Source organism: Naegleria fowleri (genome assembly GCF_008403515.1).
Source record: "Naegleria fowleri strain ATCC 30894 chromosome Unknown tig58, whole genome shotgun sequence".
Taxonomy (NCBI): Eukaryota; Heterolobosea; class Eutetramitea; order Acrasida; family Naegleriidae; genus Naegleria; species Naegleria fowleri.
Window position 1 is genome coordinate 23378 of NW_025407990.1, and position 25081 is coordinate 48458.

General features: G+C 35.4%; 14 protein-coding genes across 14 annotated transcripts; 6 read left to right on the top strand and 8 right to left on the bottom strand.

The window, feature by feature from the left end:
• Positions 1–20: 20 nt before the first annotated feature.
• FDP41_007058 (uncharacterized protein) lies at positions 21–2666 on the bottom strand (the record flags this gene model as incomplete). The annotated part of the gene is made up of 2 exons (XM_044710761.1): positions 21–1229; positions 1335–2666. The coding sequence occupies 2 exons, from the start codon at positions 2664–2666 to the stop codon at positions 21–23; spliced, it is 2541 nt and encodes an 846-aa protein (XP_044558384.1).
• Positions 2667–3434: 768 nt separating this feature from the next.
• FDP41_007059 (uncharacterized protein) lies at positions 3435–5522 on the top strand (the record flags this gene model as incomplete). Its single annotated transcript, XM_044710762.1, has 1 exon — positions 3435–5522. The coding sequence occupies one exon, from the start codon at positions 3435–3437 to the stop codon at positions 5520–5522; it is 2088 nt and encodes a 695-aa protein (XP_044558385.1).
• A 370-nt stretch (positions 5523–5892) lies between these two features.
• FDP41_007060 (uncharacterized protein) lies at positions 5893–8050 on the bottom strand (the record flags this gene model as incomplete). Its single annotated transcript, XM_044710764.1, has 2 exons — positions 5893–6258; positions 6356–8050. 2 exons carry the CDS (start codon positions 8048–8050, stop codon positions 5893–5895), a joined length of 2061 nt encoding a protein of 686 aa, XP_044558386.1.
• Positions 8051–8206: 156 nt separating this feature from the next.
• FDP41_007061 (uncharacterized protein) lies at positions 8207–9027 on the bottom strand (the record flags this gene model as incomplete). The annotated part of the gene is made up of 3 exons (XM_044710765.1): positions 8207–8667; positions 8768–8892; positions 8936–9027. 3 exons carry the CDS (start codon positions 9025–9027, stop codon positions 8207–8209), a joined length of 678 nt encoding a protein of 225 aa, XP_044558387.1.
• Positions 9028–9263: 236 nt separating this feature from the next.
• Positions 9264–10090, top strand: FDP41_007062 (uncharacterized protein; the record flags this gene model as incomplete). The annotated part of the gene is made up of 2 exons (XM_044710766.1): positions 9264–9778; positions 9949–10090. 2 exons carry the CDS (start codon positions 9264–9266, stop codon positions 10088–10090), a joined length of 657 nt encoding a protein of 218 aa, XP_044558388.1.
• An 81-nt stretch (positions 10091–10171) lies between these two features.
• Positions 10172–11425, bottom strand: FDP41_007063 (uncharacterized protein; the record flags this gene model as incomplete). The annotated part of the gene is made up of 1 exon (XM_044710767.1): positions 10172–11425. One exon carries the CDS (start codon positions 11423–11425, stop codon positions 10172–10174), a length of 1254 nt encoding a protein of 417 aa, XP_044558389.1.
• A 43-nt stretch (positions 11426–11468) lies between these two features.
• FDP41_007064 (uncharacterized protein) lies at positions 11469–13526 on the top strand (the record flags this gene model as incomplete). The annotated part of the gene is made up of 1 exon (XM_044710768.1): positions 11469–13526. One exon carries the CDS (start codon positions 11469–11471, stop codon positions 13524–13526), a length of 2058 nt encoding a protein of 685 aa, XP_044558390.1.
• Positions 13527–13835: 309 nt separating this feature from the next.
• On the bottom strand, positions 13836–14644 carry FDP41_007065 (uncharacterized protein; the record flags this gene model as incomplete). Its single annotated transcript, XM_044710769.1, has 2 exons — positions 13836–14201; positions 14252–14644. 2 exons carry the CDS (start codon positions 14642–14644, stop codon positions 13836–13838), a joined length of 759 nt encoding a protein of 252 aa, XP_044558391.1.
• Positions 14645–14700: 56 nt separating this feature from the next.
• Positions 14701–17695, bottom strand: FDP41_007066 (uncharacterized protein; the record flags this gene model as incomplete). Its single annotated transcript, XM_044710770.1, has 8 exons — positions 14701–14966; positions 15412–15683; positions 15765–16044; positions 16144–16785; positions 16861–16976; positions 17033–17141; positions 17203–17307; positions 17392–17695. 8 exons carry the CDS (start codon positions 17693–17695, stop codon positions 14701–14703), a joined length of 2094 nt encoding a protein of 697 aa, XP_044558392.1.
• A 1055-nt stretch (positions 17696–18750) lies between these two features.
• On the top strand, positions 18751–19884 carry FDP41_007067 (uncharacterized protein; the record flags this gene model as incomplete). Its single annotated transcript, XM_044710771.1, has 1 exon — positions 18751–19884. The coding sequence occupies one exon, from the start codon at positions 18751–18753 to the stop codon at positions 19882–19884; it is 1134 nt and encodes a 377-aa protein (XP_044558393.1).
• Positions 19885–19983: 99 nt separating this feature from the next.
• Positions 19984–21152, bottom strand: FDP41_007068 (uncharacterized protein; the record flags this gene model as incomplete). Its single annotated transcript, XM_044710772.1, has 2 exons — positions 19984–20813; positions 20885–21152. 2 exons carry the CDS (start codon positions 21150–21152, stop codon positions 19984–19986), a joined length of 1098 nt encoding a protein of 365 aa, XP_044558394.1.
• Positions 21153–21203: 51 nt separating this feature from the next.
• On the bottom strand, positions 21204–22574 carry FDP41_007069 (uncharacterized protein; the record flags this gene model as incomplete). The annotated part of the gene is made up of 3 exons (XM_044710773.1): positions 21204–21477; positions 21549–21641; positions 21694–22574. 3 exons carry the CDS (start codon positions 22572–22574, stop codon positions 21204–21206), a joined length of 1248 nt encoding a protein of 415 aa, XP_044558395.1.
• Positions 22575–23456: 882 nt separating this feature from the next.
• FDP41_007070 (uncharacterized protein) lies at positions 23457–23972 on the top strand (the record flags this gene model as incomplete). Its single annotated transcript, XM_044710775.1, has 1 exon — positions 23457–23972. One exon carries the CDS (start codon positions 23457–23459, stop codon positions 23970–23972), a length of 516 nt encoding a protein of 171 aa, XP_044558396.1.
• Positions 23973–24193: 221 nt separating this feature from the next.
• FDP41_007071 (uncharacterized protein) lies at positions 24194–25063 on the top strand (the record flags this gene model as incomplete). The annotated part of the gene is made up of 3 exons (XM_044710776.1): positions 24194–24312; positions 24521–24731; positions 24851–25063. The coding sequence occupies 3 exons, from the start codon at positions 24194–24196 to the stop codon at positions 25061–25063; spliced, it is 543 nt and encodes a 180-aa protein (XP_044558397.1).
• Positions 25064–25081: the final 18 nt, after the last annotated feature.

Below are 25081 nucleotides of genomic sequence, written 5' to 3' on the forward strand. Positions count from 1 at the left end.
AAACCAACCCTAAATTATTATTAAGCAATATCTAAATCTCTGGATTGTGTTTCAAGGAGGTACCTCAATCGATTGGCCTTAATCATTAACCGTTTCCAATCGGCAGTCATCTCTTCGCCTTCGTATACCACATTAAGCTCAGCTCTGAAATAGAACGAATCAATGGCATGTTTCAGTCGTTTCAAAATTCCAATGGTCATTTCTAGCAATAGAGGATTTTGCAACAAACTGAAATCTAAATTAGTATTTTCAACGTCAGTAATGCTTTCTAACACACCAATCAATGTTGTAAAGTATTCCAATTGCTCGAGTCCCATCCTTAATTGAGGATTTTCTGCAAAGTATAAAAAAGTTTCTCGAGTTTTGTTGAAATTGTTCACAACTATTTGTGGGTCAAAGTAACAATAAATTTTTGAAATAATGTTGCAGAAAGTGGACTTGATGATCATAAATACATCCATGGACTTATCTGAAGCTTTGTAACTGTTCATAATGACGCTTTTGCTTTGGACTGCTGGAATAATATTTGCTTGAATAGCAAATGACAGTTGTGACCTGAGTGTTTCTTGCTCTTGGATGAGTGGTCCATACTCTTTGAGTAGCTCTGCAATACTATTCAGTAAAAATAGTAAAGAGAGAGTGTCGTCAATGGTTGTAAACGATTCCACAAGCGAAGGAACTCGTTGAATCATGTCGTGAACCATAATATTCACAATCTCAGGCAATTTCAGAAACGCTTTCAAATATACTCCCAGTCGACAAACAAAGGAAAAGAAAGAGTGACCTGCTCTCTTTTTGAAAGATATACTTCTTAACAATGCCACTACTAGCACTTGATGTGAAGAGATCATGATCTGGATCGTTTCCTTATTCATCAGCTCACATATTAAATCTACATAATTATTCAATAGTACTTGATCAAAGGAAGAGGCATTGGAAAAAACAATTCTCTTGATGGCTACAAATGTAGAGTCTTTGATGACAGCAATTTCGTCACTAGTGAAAAGCGAAAGTATCTTTTTTTCACTTAGCATTTTAAAAAATTTGGCATGTACTTCCTTAAAGCTATTATTTACATTTCCAATTTCAGTACCTGTGGTGCATTGTAATTTCATTGAGTTTTCTAACAAAATAAATATTTCAGAAAGCATTTGTCCAAGATGGCGAGAGGGTGCAGATTTTTTAATAATCTGCTGAATGAGATGCCATGTCTTGGTCAGTGAGTAGTGCTGTTTCAAGAAGTAAAGTTATGAAATACAGTTCAATAAATATATAAAGTTATAAATATATACAGTTCAATAAATAATGTTGATAAAACTAATACAAGAACGTACCTGTTTCTTTTCTAAATCATGACAGACAGAGGTAAATATTGAGGAAAATAAATTCTCATAAAAAGAATTCGGTAAACCATCCGATTTTGAAATGTAGGTGGACAGAAACTTGAGTATAGCTACCTTGACGACAGCACTTTCTTCGGTGACAAGCTTATTTTGCATTCTTAAAATACAATGTTCAATATTGTCACAAATGCTGCCATAAGACCATACAGCAATTGCTCGAATAAGTTGATTCTCATGGTCAACACATGATGACACTATAGATTCATAGTTTTGAAATCGAAAGGTACCAATTAATAAGCAAGCGAGATAAATCCTTTTCAAGTTCATGTGAGATTTTAGTTCCTCTCCAAGCAAGTAAAGATCAAAGTATACAGTTTGTTTTACAAATGAAATATGAGATAACGTGTCTAAAAAGGTGGTTGAAAGTTTTCTAATAAAATCCAATTCAAGATCGATATCTATAGGCACCATCAATTCGTACAAGATGTGTGTAAAATTAAGAATTTGTTCCTTAAGGTCACTCAGTATCTTGTGGTCAGGAATAAACTTGAGTATATATTTGTCTAAAAGTTGAATTCCCTCACAATAATAAAATATATAAGCAGCATATGCATCTCCCTTTTGATATCTATTAAATGTTGATAAATGTCTTCCCACTCTTCCTAAAACGGCTAATAAATATTTCACTACATTACTAATCATCACATTTTCAAAGGTTTCGACTGTGTCTGATGTTGCACTACTTCCTACAGAGTCAACGAGCGAAGTATAATACAAAAAAATTACTTCTATCGACTCTTGAAGCAGTGCAATATGATAGTCAATAGAAAGGGAAGAATTTGTCGTAAAAACGTTAAACAAGAGTTCAATAAAATCAGATCCTTCTTCCATATGCTCCAATCCATTGGACATTAAGACCGTCGGCACACAATGCAATATTTTTTTTTCAATTTCTTCATTACGAACTGAATTCCAAATTGGAGAGACTAATAATGGAGGCAATCGTGTTTCATCATCATCATGTAATTTAATTTTTTTAGTCTTGGGATCCAACGAATTTTCCGATTCTTGTACAATGGTTTCTGTTGAATCTTTGGAACCATTTAATGTTGATTGTTCCGATTCAGGAATGTTCATTTCTGGATTCCCAAGAATTGTTTCTTGATGTCGATCAATCTTTAATAAATATTCAATAATTTCATTAGTGATGCTCATGAGAGTCTGATTGTTGAGAACCTCTTCTTCCTCCTCCTCCTCCGAAATACCATCTTCCAACAAGGTGATGGTATTCATGGCATGAAGCGTCGGCAAGCGATTCGACATTTTTTTTTGATTGACTTTTTTGTAAAAAGTGTTAAGTGGTCTCAATAGAAAGCCATGATCAAACAAGAGTCGAAGAGCTCTTCATGTGTTGTTGGTTCAAATTCGAGAGTTGGTGTGTGTCGTTTGGTTGGTTTCTTTTGTAAAACACATCTAGAAGTGAAGATGAAATTTTGATTTTTTTAACAATTCTTGGAGAGCACAATAAGTCCTAATGTTTCATGATGATGACCACTTGTTCCTTTTCAGTAATCTCTTCATGTTCCACATTCATCACCAAAGGTTCACATTTGAATAAAAATAGGATGTTGTTATCCACCACCATTGCTCCATCACCAACATCTTCCTCATATCAGCACAGAGATGTCCATGTTGGTGATGATGATCATGGACAACAGAGTGTTCCAATAGAAATGCATTCCGGAGCGTTCTTTCTACAACATCCGAACCATCATCCTCATCGTGCTTCTCTCAAAGATGATCGTTCACACTTGGAACGTCCTTCCAAAAGGACCCACTCTTCATCAGTCCTTGGAAAGATGACAAGGAGGAGTAATGGATGCCCCTCTTATCGATGTATGACGATCATGAATGTCATTTTGTTATTGTTTGTATTACAGGGATTGTTTGGATTGTTTTCATGTAAATCACTTGTCATTTTGAAAATTGTGTTAATGAGATTTATAATTGAATGTATTTCCAGCTTTTATCTTGCTCTACACCACTGGAGATGATCTTGTCCTACGATCTATATCCCAACAAAAAATTCAAATGAGTCTCGTCATTGATTATCAATTAAGCGAATTAATCAAAACCACTTCCTATGCCATCAATCAAATCTTGTTTCAATTACCTGATTTAGATTTATACAATGACAAGAGTTGGGTAAAACTCTTTGCTAATTTACAACGATTGTACTTGCGCAAATTACCTATTCAAATTTCCTATTTTGCAAGATTTGATCAAAGTTTTGTTGGAGCTGAACAAACTTATGCGCGACGTTTGGAACGAGCAAATAATTTGACAAATGACTTGTCACGCAATTTGTACGATTATCGAATGATTCAGGATTTGGATCATGTTTTTGATGACAATAATTTATTGTGTCATGAAATTGCAACGTTGGATATGAAATCTCGACCTTGGTATCAACAATTTGTGAATTTGACAAATCCGAAAATTATGTGGAGTCCATTCTTTTTTTCCACAAATGGAATTCCATCCATTACAGCGAGTATTCCAATTTATATTGCAAATGAAACATCGAGTCTTCTCTCAAAGAATATATTAACCAATAGTGTGAAATGGAATGCGAACGCTCCAAGAACACCCGAACATTTATTTGGAGTGATTGGAATTCAATTGAATGTCAAAAATATTTCTGACATTTTGACAGAATCTGCCCTTCGAGCAGGAGTCGCAGCTTCCTTCATTCTCAATTCAGAAGGGCAGGTTGTGGCAGCCACCAAGTTATTACGTAACAACTCACAATTGTCTCAAGAAACAAGTGACATCCTATCCAGTGAGGACCTCATCGATCAACTTGTCAATGAAACCCTTTCAAGAGGTTTTTTACAACAAATTCGTGATTGGAGAAATAATCATTTCAACTCTTCAAATACTCAAGAAGGATTGAAAGGAATTGCCGTTCAACAATCAGGAAGTTTTGTCTTTCAAATTTCTTCCATTCATTTCGATGTGGTGTTATTTACCATGACAGATCCATATGGACTTAATTGGGGATCTGTGATTGCAATTCCAAAACGATGGTTCGCACAAGAAGTGGTTCAGACTAGTATTTCTTCTGTGGTGGTTTTTGTTGTGGTGTTGTTTTTGGGACTCATTCTATTAATGACAGTGGTTCAATGGATTCAAATGGCTTTGAGAGGAATCAAGAGACAATTGAAAGAATTGGTGAAATTCAGTGTGAAAAGTGAGAAACAAGAGGATTGGAAATCGTCATTTTCCTTGTTGTATGACATTCGACAAATGCAACAATGTTTGAACATGATGAGATTTGGTTTAAGAATTTTCTCAAAATATATTCCAGAATTAGTGGTTCAACATTGGTTTGGACACGTCGACAACAACAAAATGGTCACATCACCACACATGTATGGATCGGCTATGATTCTCAATATTCATGGATTTACATTATTAGCAGAAAAAACTAATCGAGTGAATTTCATTTCTCAAAGTACAGATCTCTTTTCAGAAATTTATGAAATTATTGATCGAAATAAGGGAATGATTGACAAACATTTGGGAAATCGACTAGTTGTGGTCTGGAATGAAGCAAATAACAGCAGTATGCATCAAGAATTGGCCTGTCGGACAGCTATTCAAATTCGTGAACGCATGCAATTTCTCAACTCTAAATGGAAAACACTCAATTATCCAAATGTGGCATTTACATGTTCTGTGAATAGTGGAGAATTTCTTTCAGGAAATAGTAATAGTCGTGCTCGAGTGAATTTCACAGTTTTAGGAGATGCTTTAAATATTGCATCGAGTTTGGAAGAGTTGAATCATGCATTAAGGACACAAATTCTAATTGGAGAAACAACCTTTGAAAAAGTCAAAAGTCGAATGGTGTGTTATTTTGTGGACAATTTAACCGTCAAAGAAAGGAACAAACCGATCAAAGTGTATTATTTGGAAACATGCATGTCGGAAGCCACTCCAAATCAACTCGAAATAGTACAGCATTTTCAAGAAATTGAAAAGTGCTTTTCATCCTCTCACTTTTCTCGAATCATTGACATTTGTGAAAGTATGAAATCACAGCAATTAATGACTTCACAAATGGAGGGAATTGTTGAGTATTTAAAACAAAGAGCTTTAAAAAAGATCAATTAATGGATAGACCAGTTGATGTTCGTGATGAATGATACAATAATTTTGATTGGAACTTGAACTTGGTGGTCGCTAGTGATAACTGTTTTTTTCTCGGCTTTCTTTTACCTTAATGATCTTATGAAAACAATTTTAATGTAAATACTTTTACATGGTTCGTATGATACTATCATGCCCCACTCAATTATTTTCTTCAGTGGCAGCTTCAGTCTTTGGTTCTGATTTTTGATTGAGGTATACTTTCCAGAGCTGTCAGAGTGGTCGATGTGACATTTCTTAATAACATGACTTGCTCGACATGCTGATCTTCATCGCTCTCAAATGTAGGCTCAACAATTGGTTTCGTATGATACTCAGCATGCAATAGATAATCTTAATATCCAGCAAACATGTACAAGAAAAATACACCAAAGGTTTGACATCCGACACCACAAATATAAAACAATAGTTTCATCTTTGGGAGTCGATTCTTGGAAGAAGCATTCAATGTTGAGGTTTGATCACTTCTCCAAACTGCAACAATCCATACCACAACACTCAAAACGACAAATGTCAAAATGATGACAGCAATAGCGATTGAAATTTCACGTTTCATCCAAACATTATTGGAAGTGGCTGCAACGGAGGATTCATGAGAACCATCTCCACCAAAAAGAAGGACACTTCCAACGAGACCACTCATGGGACCACCACCACTGACAGGATCTAAAGTGAAACCTTTTCTAATTATGCCAAATACCTGTCTTGATTTCCATGGTGGTGGTGGTGGTGGTGGTGGTGAAGGAAGGATAATAAGATTTTTACATGCATTCTTCTCATCATTCCAACCAACAAACAATGTTAAATCGTTCACCGCTCTTAATCTTCAACGTTTGGTGAGGATGTCTTCCAGAATGAAGTAAGGCTTTTCCTTTCTTTGGTGTCACTCGATAAAATTGCAAATGATTGAATGACGCCAAGAAAAGCTGAGAATGACTGTTCGTGTCAGAAGATTCTTGCTTTTCCAGAGAATGGTGCAACAAATCCAATTCACTTCTCCAATCCAAAGTATTGAAATGTGGATGGGCTTCCAAATTGAGAAATTCGATTTCACTACCAATACAATTCACACATTCCACACAAATATTTAAGGTCACAACAGAGTCATCAATGTGTAAAACAAGGTCATCATCTTGTTCTGGACTATAATGAACCACAAATAGATCAGAAATTCGACTGAGTGGCTTTTCATTCATGAATAACTTTCTTGAATTGATTTGAGGAAGAATATTCATTTGAATGTGAGTTTGCAACTGATACAACAAATTACTGGATCGAAGTTTGTAATCTTCTTCTTGATGTTTGACCTTTCCTTGAACAATATCTTTCACAATCCTGTGACACATTTCTTCATCCAACATTTGATCAATTTCATAAACGTTCAATGTTGATGAAGATCCATATTGTTCTCCAAATAATAACTGTTGAATGACAATGTTACTGCTCGATGTTTCAGCACTCTCAACTTTATCATGGACAATTGAGCAAGTGTTCATCCTTTCAAGAGATGATGACCTTTCCATCACAGTTGGTAGTACCACAGATGAACAAGTAATTGATGCATTCTGACCTCCTCTCAATCGAAGCACAACATGCAAAGTACTTTCTTTCTGAACTCCATAATATTCCAAAGTGTGTTCATCACATAATCTCTTACCAGCGAAAATATATCTTTGAGAATCTGCTGGAATATCTGTGAGGGCACCATACAATCGTTTCACATCGTAAACGGTGTCTTGATTGGTGATGTAGAGTTCCATTGTTTTACCAAGTAAATTCTTAATGTACACTTTGAATGATTGATTCACGTCCAGAATTTGTGTGTCTTCACATTGGTTGATTCGTATTTGTCGTAAGATGTTACATCGCAATAAGACATTGTTCTCTACAGAGATTTTTCTGAAATTAAATTGAGGACAATTAAATTCAGTAATATTGAAACAATTGAGTAATGAAATTTCTCTCAATTTGGGAAGACCATGCAATAGAATTTTCAATAATTCATTATTTAGACTTTCACAATAATTCAAATTCAAAATTTCAAGATTTGGAAAACATTTTACAATATTTGCCAAATATTTCACAACATGTTGTTCTCTCTTTTCAAATTCTAAATTTTTCAAAGTCTTCTTCTCAGAGGCTTCATGGAATTGATGTTTCAATATTTCCATCGCTTCCTTGATTGGTTTCTTCTTCTCCTCTAATTTCAAGTATTTGGTAAATAATGATGAAACATCCAACACTCGAACTTGTTCCTGAATGATACGACAAGCATCTCTTCCAAGTTGTCTCCAGCGCATGCAACGCAAAATCAATGCTTCCGTGTTAGCTTGATCTTTAATGACAAAGTTTAGAATGTGGAAAATAATTTCTGGAGGAAACGTTTTATAGGAATCTATCTTTCGCATGTTTACAACTGGTGGAAATTCGATGTTGGATTCATTAGCAGCAAGTTGATTAGATCCATGGTTCGTATCGGCAAGTGGATACATTTTTTTTTATTGAACTTTTTAAATATAGTTGTTGTAAAGTGTTCATCTGCTGACAGGGTGTACTTGTCACATGGATCCAAATCAGAGTAGCTATTAAACGAGTGTGTAAGAGTAATCCAAGTGATGAGTCTTTCTTTGTGTTTACTAAAAGATGATTTATTCTTGTTCTTTGAAAGCTTGTAAATCTCGATCAGAATCCTTATGAGAAGAAATACTTCCAAATAATCCTCCTGACTCTTTCTTTGGTGGTTTTCCAGATTGAGCATTTCTGAAATTTCTCATTTCTCGAATTAACACTTCAAATGCCTCTTCAATATTGGTTCTAGTTTTGGCAGATGTGAAAAGTACTGGAACATGAATTTCTAATTCTTTTTTCATGTAATTTGTGACTTCTTTTTCAGTCATTGAATAATTCAAATCACATTTGTTTCCTAATAAAACAGCAGGGAAATAATTTCCATTCACTGGTTTGTTTTCTTCCATTTTAATTCTATTAATTTGTTCGACAAATGTTTTTAATTCTTCCAAAGTGCTTTGTGAAGTCAAATCAAAAACAAGAGCAAATCCATAACATGTTTTCATGTAGGTGTCTCGAAGAGCTACATAATCGTCTTGACCTGTTCAGATTTTCATGAAAGGATGAATTTGTAAATATTTGCGCCCATGGCAGGGCGAGAAGTGCGTAATTTTTTGGAAAAATTAAAATCAAATTCTTACCAGCAGTATCTACAATTTCCAATTCACAACTCACTCCATCGATCATTCTCTTAACATAATATGCATCTTCAATGGTCGGATCATAAATTTCATCCGTATCAAATATATTTTGTGTGAATTGAATTCTAAAAATTGTCAAAAGAGTATGAGAAAAAGTGAAACACCTACGTGATGGCACTCTTTCCAACAGCTCCAGTTCCTACAACTGCCAATTTGAATCTGTCTGGTGGATTTCCAGTTGTTGGTTTTGATGATGACATTTTTTTGATGGAAATGTCAGCACTTTGAGAGAGTTCAAGAAAGTCCCTTGTTCCATGTTACACAACATGGTCTGAATCAGTAAATTTTGAAAATTTGGCTCACTCATTTTACTTTTTAAATCAATTCATTCATTCATGATGATAGTAGGTTATGATGATAGTATATTATTATTATTATGAAATGATGAATCAAGAAATGAAAATTTTCGTTGAAAATATAAAATTTTTAAAAAAAAATGAAAATTTCAGCACTTCTCAAAACTCACCAAGCACCAAAGAGTGCTTTGCACACACTGATTGGATTTTTGGTGCGAGGACACAAGCTTACGCCTCAACAAGGAGAGGATATTAAACACTTTATGGAAATGACCAAACTCAGATTACAAACAGAATTGAGAAATAAAGAATTTGTCGGACGTGCCTTCGGAAATGAATCATCATCACCAAATGTTACCGCATACGTGAATGGACTGGGAACAGTAAATAGAGTGGTTATTGATGAGGCTCTCTCAAAATCTGTTCCAAGAAATCGATTGAATAATTTTATTGTAGTGGCTGTTGCAAAAGCACTCAAACAACCGAAAGAATATGTACACAATTCTTTGAAGGCTATGAATAATGAATGTATTGCTCAGCTGTATGGAGCATTGGAGTCCTATGATCCAAAGAACGATACTCTTGTGGAAGAATCACCACTCCGATACGCTTTTGTTGTGGACCAATTACACCTAAGTGCTCTATATCAACAAGTGTAAGTGAATTCATTCAATGGTTTTGATGATGATGATTTTTAATTATTCCTTCAATGAAAATTAACGAAATGTGTTCTGTGCCGGGATGAAATTCCACTATCGTCAATGAACAACATGAACACAACCATACGTAAATATTTTGGAATTATTTGTTGGATTTCATTTGCAGTTTGGAAGAGGCATCCAAGCCTGAGGGATACCTGCAAGAGGATGAAGAACTCTTCTATAAGGAGAAGAAGCGTGCACTCACAGATGCAGAAATAGATTCTATCATGCTAAGCGAGAAGGTACCAGACTTGACTAGAATTTAATGTCATTGTTAAACGTCGTGCCAGGTTACTACAAGTAGGGAATGAATGTCACAATTGTTTGTCGAAATGTCAAGTAAATTTTTACTTTTTTCGTATCTCAACAATCCCAATCTTCTCAAGCAAAATTATGGTTAAAATTGATATCAAAACAACCATCCACAAGAATTTCGTAATCTTCATATCCCGCATTTTCTTAACGTCATCTTTGATGAGCAGCTCGTATTCTGAAAATAAGTGTTCGTGACTGTTCTTGTCTCTTGCCAGTTTTTTAGCTCTTTTCAAATCGTTCACTACAACTTGAACAACTTTTGGGACGACCTGTCCATACAGAGTTGTCATTTGACTGCGAAATGTTTTAGGGTTTGTTACGTCCCAATACCTTTCTCTTTCATCTTCCTTCACAAAAACATTCTCGAACTCTGAAATAAGGTCCATATTTGAGGCATTAATTTTGTGTCTTCGATCATGCACGGACACAGAGTTGAAATAATGTTCAATGACTTCTTTGGGGCTGTCAGCATTCAGGAGGTTTTTGATCTCTGAAGCCACATCATATAATCGCTCCATTTCCATTTTGATGTTTGTGTAGAGCTCCATTCTTTGTTTATACACGTTTATCAGTTGTGGTTCTATTCTGATTGCATCTTCGGGATGGTTTTTATAATGCTTTTCCAAAATCTCAATCAATGCATCTAAATCTTGAATTGCGGATTTTACTCGACCGATACTGGTGTATTCATGAGCTCTCATCTCTAAACTTGGAATGAGCTCATGGAAATTTCCTCCGTGTTTTTGTATATGCTCAATTTTCTCTGAAAATTCCCCAATATTAATCATTGAATTTAATCGAGAAGTAAACATCAGGGCGTTACCATTATCAATCAACAATTCTGAAGCTGCAACCAAATCTTCTTTGGCCTGTTGATAATTCTTTAAATAATAAAGTTCAATAAAACATCTTCGTAGCAAGGCATTGATGTACAAATTCCTTCTTTTCGAGTCCATATTATTGTTAAGATTTGTACTCCTAATTATTTCATTACATTCATCATATTCCGATATTTCACAAAATTGTAATTCCTCCATAGATTGAATTACTCTATTAGAATAATATTCCTCTCTCAGTGCTAATTCGGAATCTTTGTCATCTGAATTCTTTCCGATTTTTGAAACATGAAATGCCTTGTTTAGAGATACTCCAAAGATATTTTGAAAAATAATCAAAGAGGGTTGATTGAATAGTTTTGTTTGGTTAGAGACTTGTTTGAAGAGAGTGCATCGTTTTACCAAATGCCTTGATGATGAGAAGGAGCAGCACTGAATCAAGGCTTTCATTTTTGTTAATTAAAAAAATCAAAAAAAAATGAAATGACGAAAAATGAACTCATTTTCCAACGAACTACCTGAAATTGAAAATTCTTTGCATGACATTGAAACCTATCTTCATGGCTATCACATGGAATTAGATCATTCCAAAACTAACCTCTTCTCTGATAAGGAATGTAGTATCAAGACATTATCTGGAAGTACGATCAAAAGTAATGATTCTATTATTATACTTGGTAATAATATTACCAATAATACTGAGGAACAAAAGAAATACACTACTTCAATTATTGAAGAAGTTAAAAGAAGAACTAACTCTATTGGCTGGAATTTTCCAATACAGAACATTGTCAAAATTATCAACACAGACATTGTTCCGTATGCACTGTACCACCTAATTCCTCTTGCTAATGACCATCTAGAGAAACAAATTGATAAATTCTTTCGCAACTTTATATGTGAAAGATTAAGAACCAAGAGAAAATTAGCTCTCGAGTGGTTTTATACTCATCAAGACAAAGGTGGATTTGGATTAATTTCTGTTCAAGAAATGAGTTACTCGGACCTAATGTGTAAAGTCAGAAAGTTCCTTGAACAATATGATATTTGTCTTGGATCTTCTACAAGATTCCTTTGTGAACGAATCAAACAGGAGCATGGTTTTGACATCCTCAATGATCCAATCCCTACTTGGTATAAACCAGACCCATGGATTCCTCAATATCTCAAGAGAATAATTTTCATGAACAAATCTTCCAATATTAGATTGTGGCATTCGAGTGACCAATGGCATGAAAAAACTCTCATCCCTTATGGAAAATTCCCTAAAGGTTTAAGACAATTCCTGCTCTATAAAGATTGGAACAGATTAAGTATGTGGGTTCCTGACCCTAAAAATTTACAAGTGAAATTACATAATGACATCAAACATTCCAATCATGTCACCCAAATTCGCAACATTCTCAATAGCATGGATTTTGGAAAAATCAAAGACGAAAGCAAATACTACAAATATGTTGGTAACAACACATCCATGTCAAACCTCTTGAACAAAGCTATACTAATTGGTACTGACGGATCGTGTAACAATAATATTGCTGGATACGGTATCGTAACTGATCAGAATGTTTCCATCTCAAGTCACACCTTAGGACAAGGAACTTCCTACAACAGTGAAGTTCAAGCGCTCCACACAGTTGTTAGATTGCTAGATAACAACACTCCTAGAACAATAGTCATAGATGCGAAAAGTATTTATGACCAACTTTTCCAATTCAGAAAATCTAGAGATCCTTATGTTGAAGAAATTCGTAATTATTTAAAAATGAAGGATCAGATCAAAATTATGCATGTTAATAGTCATACAGGTAAACAAGATATCTATAGCCGCATAAATGAATTAGCAGATAGGGCTGCTAAGAAAGGTGCTGATTGTAACAATATTCTTACTAATATTCCATCCAATAATTGGTATATTATTATCAACAATGTATTATACACTCAAAACATTAGACAAACAATGTACAAACTTCTATTTCAACGCCTCCACAAAAGAACATATACGCCAAAGAACCTTCCTCCCAAGAACAGAAAGTTCACCAACATTTACCCCTCAATAGGAATCGGTTTCAAAACCTTAAATCTAATATTTAAAATTAGAATGAACGTGATGAAGACTTTGGAAAATTTAAACAAGATATCCAAGACGAACTTGCTATGTCCTTGCTGTAGTAGAGAGACAATGCAACACATTATTTTTGAATGTAAATACTATAGTGATGTTAGAAAAGAAATGTTTAGGAATTTATATAAAATCTCAATATATGCAAAGAATAACAAGAAATTCTCCAAACGACTATTGTACCTCATCAAGACTAAACAAGATATCCATAGCCTAACAGGTGCTAAAGTTGGATTGGGTAAGAAATGGGACAAAGTATTTACTAAGGAAGCTTATCGATCTATTACTAAAATGTGGATGAAACGAAATCATTTTTTCATGGAAGAATTGAAACTCACCTGGAATGAATTTGAACAACAATACGATTTTAATCCTAATTTCATTGATTTGAACAAGTTTAAACTATACATGAAATACCCACGACCATGAATAATAATTGAAATTTACAACAATATTTGAAATTTACACTAACCTTGATGACAAACAATAATTGAAATTTACAACAATAATTACACTAACTTTGATGACATGAACCACCTTTAACTGTACTAATTGCACACACAGCCATGAATAACGTTTGAATTTTCGAACAAATAAACGCATGGACAGTGATAAAAAAAAAAATGAAATGACGAAAAAAGATGTTGCAGTAGATTGCATTCGTTTCATGTGGCTGCTCCGAAGATTAAACCTAAAACGAACGAAACAGAAGAAGAGTGCCTTTCAAATTGTTATTTTTTATTGCCTCTTTGAAGGGGATGAATGTGTTCCTCCCACTTTGGTCTTCTTTGGAGAAGAAACTCTCATTCCTCCGACCTTATTCGCTGGGAGCACCTTAATCGGAGATGGTGTCACTAATTGAGGTCCTGGAGAGGAAGGTGGTGTCGATGGGTTCGTCTTTTTTGGTGAAGGAGGTGGTGTCAATGGAGCTGATGACGATGGATCTGGTTCATCCTGTTTGGCTCTTGATTTTTTACCCTTATTGACTTGAGAATAGACAGGTCTTGATTTCTTCGTGCCCACAATATTCACCGTTCGTTCAGGATCTTTTTTACCTTCAACGGTCTTGTGGTAGACATACTTGGGTGGAACGAATTGATCATTCTGTTTTTTATCGAGAGATGATTGTTTTGTTTGAAAGACATGGATTTCACACGAGGATGACACTTGGCAGAATTCGAGCATGGTTTGAAATTCATAATATTGAGTCTCCATTCGGAAGCTGTGAGGTCATTCTTTTCCAAAATGAATTCCACAGGATCCACTTTACCAAAACCACAAGGATTGACCCATCCTGTTTTGAATTTCTCCATTTGTTTCACTACTTCTGTATTAACATTTCCTGTTGCGAATGGTCCAGGACCCAAATCGATTCCTGCTTTCACTCCAGCTGCACAATTTGCGTAATCTTTAGTGACAGATGCAGCGATTTCCTTTCGTTGTTGTTCCGTTTTATAATCCACATTGTCACGATTGGTCACTTGCAAACAAAAGACTTCCTTAATGCCTCCATCATACGAAATGATGACAAATTTGTTGAAACTCATTGGAATTTGAATTGGTGGAGCTGGATCACTGGATCTTTCTTTTTTGTTGGTCACAGTTAAGCCATGTTTGTCTTGTCATAGAGAGGTCGTGTCACCACAATGGCTTCAATGTTCTTTTTCTTGGTGGCAGCAACATCCATAATGGCATTTCTCAACGAGTGTTCCACATGTCGCCAAATACCTCGATTCACATTCGAATTCTGAGCTGCCTTGTTAATGACAAGAAAGGTAAACTTTTTATCGGTGGCACGTCTCAAGTCATTGTTTGCCACCAAATGACCACGATCGTAGGAAAACAATCCGAGTGGATTAAATGTTGATCCTGGAATGGTCTTTTTAATACCATTGAATGTGTACCACTCTCCGACACTAGGTCTATCATTGGGTTGATTCAAAGTTGAGCAGCAACAACTGAAATGATGAAAAGTGTTGTCCAAGCACACACAACCAACGATTTATAAATCAAAGATGATGAATCTGGACGAGAATGACGGTCATGGCTATTATTATTGTGAATGAACATTTTGACGTGTGTGCTGCTTCTGGTGGTTAAAGAGCTGTTTTTTGTTTGTGATAAATGGGCGATCGTTTGCTGCAAGTAGTGATGATTTTGATGACGGATATGCCGTCGTTTCACTGAATGATTTCTTTTTTCGATATTTTCAATCGGTTTTGGAAATAAGGTTAAGTTTTTTATCAACAAAATAAGATATCGCTATTAATGCTGGCACAACGTTGATGATCACTGATTATTTATTTTTATTTACTTTCAATAGAGGTTGTTGGACTGGAAGTTGTTGAAGAAGATTTAGTTTCTTCTTTTGGCTTGTTAATACTTGCGTTAAGTACAAACGAAAGACACAACATGAACATCGAAATTGCTGCGATTATGTAAAAGATCACACGATGGCGCAACACAAATGAAGATGAAACAGAACTTGCAAAAATAGCTCCTCCAACCACAGGACTAATCATTCTCGAGAGTGCCACCATCGATTGTGCAGTACCATTCAATTTTCCATAATTCTTTTTAGAGACACTGTGAAATCCATCATGTTCCACATGGAACAACATGAAAATGAACCTATATTCAAGGAGCAATATTGCTTCAGAAACTTACCTATTGTTTGTAAACAAGAATGATCCCAAGAAGGAATAACCATTAGAGACTTGTCTTAACAAGAGTGACACAATTAAGGTAATCCAAAATAGAATGATTCTCCAAGTGGGTGCATTGTCATCCGCAACAAGCCATATTATTTCTGGAAATATCACACTCATGATAATGTCAGCCAATAAACTCGTTCTATAGCAATATAAAGCTGTAAATCTTTTGATAACATGATGAGCAATAAATACTTGATGCAAAATAATGACAAATCCTAATAATCCTCCCACCACTTTGATTTTTAAATGCAAACGATTCAATAAAGATGAATCAATATTAAAAATCATAATTTTCACAAATATTATGTTCAAAAAGAGAACAATGCACTTACATCCTAATTGATACGAAGTCATTCCCATTCCTCCCTTATCGATCGGCATGACTGCAAGTAAAGGAAGACACTCATCAAACATGACTTGCTTCGCTCCAAGAAGCATATATAAAGTACATGTCGTAAGAGGTGCTGCTGAAGACAGCATTTCATTACTTAAAATTAATTTGATTCGTTGTTTGATGCGCTCGAATAGGGTTTTTCTTGGTTGTAAAGATTCGAATGCTGTTTCTTCCTCTAATTCTTCCATGTCATTAATGGATGTATTCTCTTGGTTTCCATCCTTAGATAATAAATTCACACGTGACATACTCATTGTGGGAGGAGAAGTCATTAGAGAATTGTTTTTCTTGTTGGAAGGATCCACATTGGAGGTTTTCATTTCTGAAAGTTCTTGATTCATGCTATCATCATTGAGATCAGCAATTGGTTCGGTCTTACAGAATTTTCTATAATACCATCCATTTTTGTTTGTTTCTTGAAGTCGAAAATATCCAATTGTAAATCCAGTAAATGCAAGAGCAGAAATGATCAAATTAGGAATAATGTAAGGAAATAATCGTGAAATATTTTGAATCCACTCAGGAAATAATTCCATGAATCGAGGATATTGAGCATGAGGTCGAGAGAAAACTCCACCCACTGTCGAGACAGTTAATTTTGTGTATGAAAAGCGTTCAATAATTAAAAGTTCAGTTTAAAACAACAACCACTTACCCAATGGACCTAACACAGATGAAATGCCAAAAGTAATACTCGTCAGAGCAAACGCTCGTGTTTGATTGGTACTGTCTGTGATTTCTCCTAAATAGCTCTTTGTTACTCCAAGATTGCTACAAGTTTGTAATATGTCAACATAAATACTGATCTCAAAATTGTGGAAACTTACCCATTCAGTAAGCCAAACATAAATCTGCAAACACAGGCCCACCAAAACCATTTTGAGAATCCAAAAGCCATCACACAAAATGCACCCCAACACACTCCAGAAAGTAACACTAACAAGTTCATTTCCAACAAATATGAAAACAAGTGTTTTTCTCAATCCATAACACGTACCTGGCCTCCTTCCCACTAAATCTGATAAATATCCCCAAATAAAACTACTAATAAATTGTGATAGAAAATATGAAGATGCCACTAATCCCACATAATATCCATATTCTATTCTTTCAAATATATACAAATATTTCATTCAAAAATCCTTTCAATTCTTCTTTGCTTCATGACAACAAGATCAACACATACCCGTTGGATTGTCAGTTAAATTAAAATCTGCCACCATGAAAGAAATGTATGGAAACAAAGAAGTAATACTCAAACTGTCACATAAATACATAAAGAAGACCACGAATAATTTCGCCCAAGGCAGAGGCGTTGGTGTGGGTGGTTGTTTCGGCGAGATTTCCTGAGATTCTGGCAATGGTGATATTGTGGATTGATCTTTTTCACGTGTTGACAATTGACCCGCTTCTTCTTCTTGTTCAATTTTCACTTCCAAATGTTGAGGAATGGAATGTATATTTTCAGTACTGTCCATACTTGTGTTCATGTTAGAATCAACTCGTGCCATATCAAAATTGCCTTCTTCTTCTTCTTCGGAAACTACAGAAGATTCGTCCCTTGTTTTAAAATGCTTGAAATGTTGTGAATGTTTCCTGAATTCTTCTTCAAAATTAATGTTGAGGAGATACGGTCGAGGCAGAACGAGTGGTAATTCAAAAGGATGTTGTTTTTTTCGTAGTGCATATATATCGGCCGGATGAAACACAAGCCTCCAAGAATGAATCTGTTGGCACACGTGGAGTCAAAAGAAGAGGGTCGTGTTCGGAGATGCCTCGCGCGTTTTTTTTTAGTTTCAAACTCCAAAAGGAAGTTAAAAAGTTGCTGAAGGGAGAAAAGAAGAATGACAATGTGTGATCCTAGGTTAACGACCATCATTAGAGTCATTTTTCATGATGTAATAAACATGAAGAGAATTCTCTTTTTCACCTTTTCCTTGTTACTTGGATTTGATTGGAGGCTCCCTTAAAAACGTGTCCGACTGAATGTTATTATTTAACTACCTAAGAGCGTCTCCTCTATTCTATTCTCCCTTAAAAATGTTTCCATGTTGTCATGCGTTCACTTTCACTCGTGGTCGACACACTCGAGATGATCATAGTTATTGCAAGGTTGTAACTGCTATCACACGCCAGTCGACAATGTGTGTTCCACCAAAATTGATTTGCCTTCTTTCGGCGAATGGATATTGTGGAGTCCACAATCATTTCAATCCATCCCGCTACAATCTTAAACTCTCGCTCTCTCAAATCCATTATTAGCTAAATCACTGATTAGTTTTCTAACACAATGTCTCCTCACTCGAATAAACAGGAAAACATACTAAAAAGGTGTTATCCTTCAATGAGAAAGTGTAGAATTCGTTGTCCATTTGGATGTCATTTGCAATAACAAAAGAAATCATTCAAAGCAGTATAGTGACGATCCTCGTCATCATCATCAATCGATAAATTCTTCTCTCTCTCGTACATACTCGAATTTTTAACTTGTGAAATCTCAGAATATTCTGCAAAAACAAAGAAACCACCACAACCTTGTTGCCCAATGACCAATAATATTCCTCCTCCAATAATGACTTCAGCCAACACTACTAATTCTAATACTACTACTACTACTGCAACCACTAATGTCAGCAAAACCTCCTCTCCTTCATACAGTGAATCCCCACTGGTAATGATGAAACCAGCAGGTGCAAGTCTTGGTGCTCCAGCTTCCCTCAATCCTCATCATCATTCTCCTAACATTGGGCCTCATACTTCTTCTACCACTAATACTAATTGTACTACAAAAAGTCTAACTGATGAAGACAGCAGCATTTCAAATCATCACGAAGAAGAGCACATTGCCTCACATGAGGATATTCCTCAACAACATCCAAATGATCACATGTTTTCCCAATTTGTGTTTCCACCTGTGAAACAGATGAACACAAAGACATTACAAAATGAATTCAATGACGACGCCATGTTAGAATCCAATTCACTCTCTCATCATTTTCATGAACAACATGAACATCATGAACAACACACTCCTTCACAACCATTATTACCTCATGAGAAACATGTCTCTTCCACTATTTCCAAGAAGAGAAGAAAAAGTGTCATTTCAGTGGTTCCTCATCAGATTACCTTTCATCCTCATCATCCCATATCTGCAAGCGCTCTCTCTCATTCATTAAGGAAACATTCCATTTCATCGACGGAATATCATCATTTAATGTCTTCTCTGAACTCACAAAAGAAATCTTTTTCACACCAACGCCAACAACAACAACACTCTTCCAGCACGACTACTTCATCCACAACAACAACAAGCACCTCAAAAAGTTCCTCACTTTCCACTACTTATTCATCCAATACTAATACTGTCGCCACTACTGCTTTTAATCATCATGAAAAAGATGATGTCTTTGGCATTCGAGAGCAAATGATGTTGATGGATCAATGTAGTCAGACTTCCATTATTGATGAAAATACGATCATGTCTATGGATGACAATGGTGAGGAGGAAGAGGAGGAGGATGGTACCCATTCCTATCATCGTCATCACCATGGATTTAATCATCCTCTCCATTTTCACAAGGACCAAAATTCTTCACTGTTAAACTCGAAGGGTCTTCGAAGATTGTCATTTGTGGACATTGATTTGGAGAATTTGTTGAAACAAAAGATTCAATAAATGATATCATATACTCTTTCATCTCGGATCAAATTTCTCATCCAATATGGTCCAACATGGTTGAAAACTACATCTCCATTCCTCAGAGTTTGACACATGTTAAATGTAATCCGTGATGGATGAAGAGAGAACACCACTACGAATGTAGTCATCAAAGCAATCGGGCATTGGTAATGAGGATGAAGATGTCACCGGAGTATCATGTCCGAGGAATGGTAAAGAAGGATTTCTCTCTCCTTGTAGAGTATTTCTTCTTCGCATTCCAATCAAACTTTTGTGACGGAGCATGTCATTGTAAAATCGAGAAGGATGGCCACCACTACTAGGATAGAGAGCTCGATGGTTCGTTCTCTGTTCATCCAATGATAATGAGGAAGAAGAAGTGTGATGTGGCGCATTTTCTTCTCTGAATTCTAAATCTTCAATTCGATTTCTATAAGAGGGAAAATAGGTAAAGAAATTTCTCTCTCTTGTTGAGTTTGGACCAATTCGAAGGGGAAAGTAAGGACTTTGTAAATGATAGTAAGGTGAGTTTAAATAAGCGAGATCAGAGGTAGAATGTGAAAATGGGCTTCTTCTGAGTCGTTCCCATTCTTTCCTCTTTTGTAAATGTTGTGAAAGACTCACTTGATCCACAAATGATTGAATGACATGTCCATCAATGAAATTAGAGCTATTAAATTGGCTTGATTGATTCGCCTCTTTTTTAAATCTCCACCAAATATACAAAAATCTCCACACCAAAAACAAGCCTCCAATGATAATGGTTTTCAACACATAGTGTGAAAATCCTCCAACATTCTCATCTGAAAATTTCTTTTTAATATTTTCTTGAAAATTATGAATCACTCGTTCGAAATAATTGAATACTCGTGTGACAAGTAATTCATTAGGGTTAAAATAAGTGGCTCCTCTGTAATATCCATAATCTTGAAATTAAATAGAAAAAATTGCAACATTGTTTAAACAATATCCGAATAATTATCATCATCACACATACATGTTTGATATTGATCAAAGATAGTTTGCACTGGTGTAAATAAATCAAGTAATGTATCAAATAGGTTGGGTCCAATTTTACTGCTTTTTTCTCCAATTTTTCTTCCAACGTATTGAATCGGAATTGAAATGGCTTTATAAATATTAGAGAAGGAAACTTGTATCATATCAATGAGTGAGAATAGTTGTTCCAACAAGTCAAGAGTATTTTCTAAACTCCGATTGTCATCATTGTGTTTCCGAGGAGGTGCTCTTTTTCCACTCTTCATTTTTTTATGGAATGGCACAAGAATTAATATATATAAATTGAAATACGAGATTTATTTCAATTCTTCCATCTTGCTGTTGTCATTGCTGCTATGGAGATATTCTTCTTCTCTTAAGGAGGGAGGAGCTACTGCGTTCGTGTTTAATGTGACACAATCGCCTTGATTGTACAAACTCACGACCACATACCAATTTCCTTCAGACAGCTCCTTAGTGAGACCATCAAAAGCAATGCCCATACTTCTTCCATTTCTGAAATACTCAATGTAACCCAATGCTGTATTCACATACATGCCTACTCGATCTCCTCGTTCACATCGTTCTCCACTTCAATGTTTAACGATGGATTTTGTTTCAATAAATTGTAGAATGTTCAGAACTGTACAGTTATTACTTACTAATCGATTTGAGTCTTTTTTGTGTACTTTTTCATGGACCAAACGTTGAATCCATATGAATTGGCAATAAATCCAACTGTCCAAGAATCATGGCTGAATAGAAAGATCTTTCAGAAAACTGTAATACATGGTGATCGATACTTACAAATAGGATGTCTTTTGCTTGGAAATTCCGAGTACAATGTTAAAATTCTTGGTGTTTTCGATGACTATTTCATAGTAGTTTTTGACATGAAATTTCAACAGCTTCATGTTTCCAAAATATATTGACAGCTTTGACGCTGTGATCTGTATCTCATCAACTTGAGGAGCTTGTCGATTTGATTGTGATGGTACATGAACTTGATAGTTCTGCAAATCCGTAACATTTCCATCTACAGATGTCACACCAGCCATATTAAGGAAATAATTGTTGCTAGATGGGAACCCATTGACCTCCTCAACATCGGAAAATCCTTCATCGGCATCAAATTCTTTTGCCTCTTCCTCATATCTGTCAAGAGAGCCGTCATTGCTAGGAACATGCGTTGAATAATCCATGTGAACTATTGGGTATTTAGACGACACAGAATACCAATTTTTTCCACTTGATTCTTTGCAAATTAAGGTTTTTCCTCCATCTAATACTACGACATTGGGATGACAATTTGCCAATTGAAATCTCCTTTTCAATAACCATCGTTGTACAGTGAAGTAATCCACTAATTCAGTAAGTCCATAATAGCTTGCTTCTAATTGTAAACTTCTTGCAATTATTGGTTGATATCTCACTGATGGTAATGTTGTTTGTGAAAGATTTCCTCCATTTCTCAGATAATTTAATATGTAATGAAAATAAGTTCCATCACGATCAATGAATATATTACCATCACGATCTTTCTCTATTGCATGCTTTCCGTTTACTATAGAGGCTAACACATGTTCCAATTCACTCTTTCCTACTTGCTGAGAGAGCGTAAATCTTGTGGTTGTAAATAATTGGCCTCCTACATTTAATGTAATTGTTGATGATAACGTTTCCGACATGATATATTATACTTGTTGAAATATTAAATTTACAATAGAAGATTTCAATGAAAGAAACTGCTCAACCACGTGATGATAGTGCTAATTGACAAATCCAAGACAGATCGTGAAGAAGAAATGATCGGAATTCAAAATTGGCAAATTTTTTTACTGTTGTGGCTCAACACCAAGCCTTTTTGACCATCTGCATTGTATAAACTATAAACAATATAAATATAAAAAACGAAACTGTTTAATCAACCATCCATTATACTCAACTAGGTCCAATTATTTATTACTGCTGTTGGAAACTTGTTTTTCATATTCAGAAGGTGTTTTGGCCTTGATCGAGAGTGCATGTAATCCATTTTTGAATTCTTCGCTCACTACTTCGTTCACCATGCGATGTCGTTCAATTAGCTTCTTCCCTTCAAAACTCTCACTCACAATTAATAAATCGAAATGAGTTTCTCCGTTGCTGCTGCTGTTTGAGTTTTTCATTTCCACATGATGTGCATGTCTGTGTGATTGGTCTTCCAAATTGAGGACAAGAACAGGTTTAAATCTCTCCGTCAAGAGTTGAGTCATCCTGGAAGCTCGGGATGTAACTTGGCTCATGATTCTATTCATTGAATTCAGAGATTGAGTCCGCACGTGGAGTTGGACGAGAATAATATTGTTTTTTTATTACTCGAATTTCCATTTCAAACAATAAGTCGTACTTATTACCATCATCTTTGAATAACGCATCATAGGTCTGTTGTCCACACTTTGTGTCTTGAAAGTCCATCCACGAATTCTCCATCCCAATAACCTCATCCCCAACGAGTCCAAATTACACAAAAAACAATTCAATACAGTACTGCATTCATATAAGCACCTAAAAATATCATTTTGAAAACAATGAACCAAACACTATCATCATCAACGGAAAATCCTTCCACTCTGGTTTCTTTAGAAACAAGCTCACCATCCAATCCTCAAACTCCATCCATTCAAGAACAACTCGCCTCCTACAGAGAAAAGCACAGAATATTCAAAGAGAAGAAACGAAATCAAGATATGGCTTCTCTAACGGCCTTTTTAATTGCATCAAAATATGATCCATGGACTACTCTTCCTAGTTGTGGCTTGGAACGAATTACTTTTAAACCATTAGGATATTCAAATACATTGCCTTCCAATTCCACAAAAAGTGCTGTTAGTTTTCGTGGAAAGGCTTGTGGGTTCATGGTGCCTTCCTCAGTTAAATCGGAAAGAAAACAAGTGCAAGTTGGAGATTGGTTTAAACCTTCTATCAAGGAAGAGAATAATAGTTCTGAAATGAAATCTGATGATGAACCAGAAAATAACACCCCTCAAGAAGAGGTCATTATCTCCTCCTCATCATCTTCCTCTGCTTTGAAAATTAATTTATAATCATTGATGCATCATTGATATTTGTGAGATGTATGTTATTCTTGTGAACGTGAGTGGAATGTCATGGTGTAGCTCAGCTCTTTGACATCCTCTTGTCACCACAGAAAAATTGCCACAAAATAAAATTGCCGCTGACCATGTCATCCTGTCAGTGTTCAACGAGAGCTCATCATCAACGTTGTATATTAGCTCTGTCAACAACAATAGTCGTTTGTGTATTTATGTTACTCACGATAACAAATAATTGGATGATTCATTCATTACCGACGTGTAAATCATGTGGCGCTCCTCCGAGCGATCTAAGTTTTTGTGCCCAATATATTCCGGCAGGAAGTAACATGTAGGTTGTGGATCATAATAATGATGAATAGGATGGACGTGTGATGATGATGATAAAAAACAATTCATAATTATGATGACATTATTGTAACACCATGGTGTTTCGGTCGAACATTGGAATGATGTCTAAATATTCAATTTTTAATTATTATTCACAATTTAATTATTTTTATTATTATTCACAATTTTGATGAAATTTATTTTCAAAGATGTATTCAAGATAATTACAAAGATGTGGAAACAAATATTTCAAATGTCTATTCCAGTACTTCAGGTTTTCTTCCTTATGAAGCCTCTTGTAGGGATGCATGGAAAAATTTTGCATGCGCACGTGCATTTCCTGTTTGCAACAATACAGGTAATGGCACCATCGTTCCATATGAAATTTGTTACTCAGTTTGCAAAGATTACGCCTATGGAGTAAGTGGTCAGTCTGAACTTGTGTGTAAAATCAGTGAGTGACATGATTCATCGATGAAAACATGTTAATATTATTTTCGAACGTGTCACTTGAAATGTCTCCAATTTTGAATATCAAGTGTTGGGCACGTGATGGAGGTGCAATCAATTGGGCTCTCCAACCTGTTTGGGATGTTCCAGAACAAAACAAAAAGTTGGATTATTTCTGCTCTACAGAGGTTGGAAATCCATCTCCTTGCACACTTGGAGGAAAAGTCATCAATGGTGGAAATACTTTGGAATTTTCTGTCTTACTTGCATGTTTTATTGCTCTGTTGACATTTAGTGTGTAACAATGAAAATATTCTATA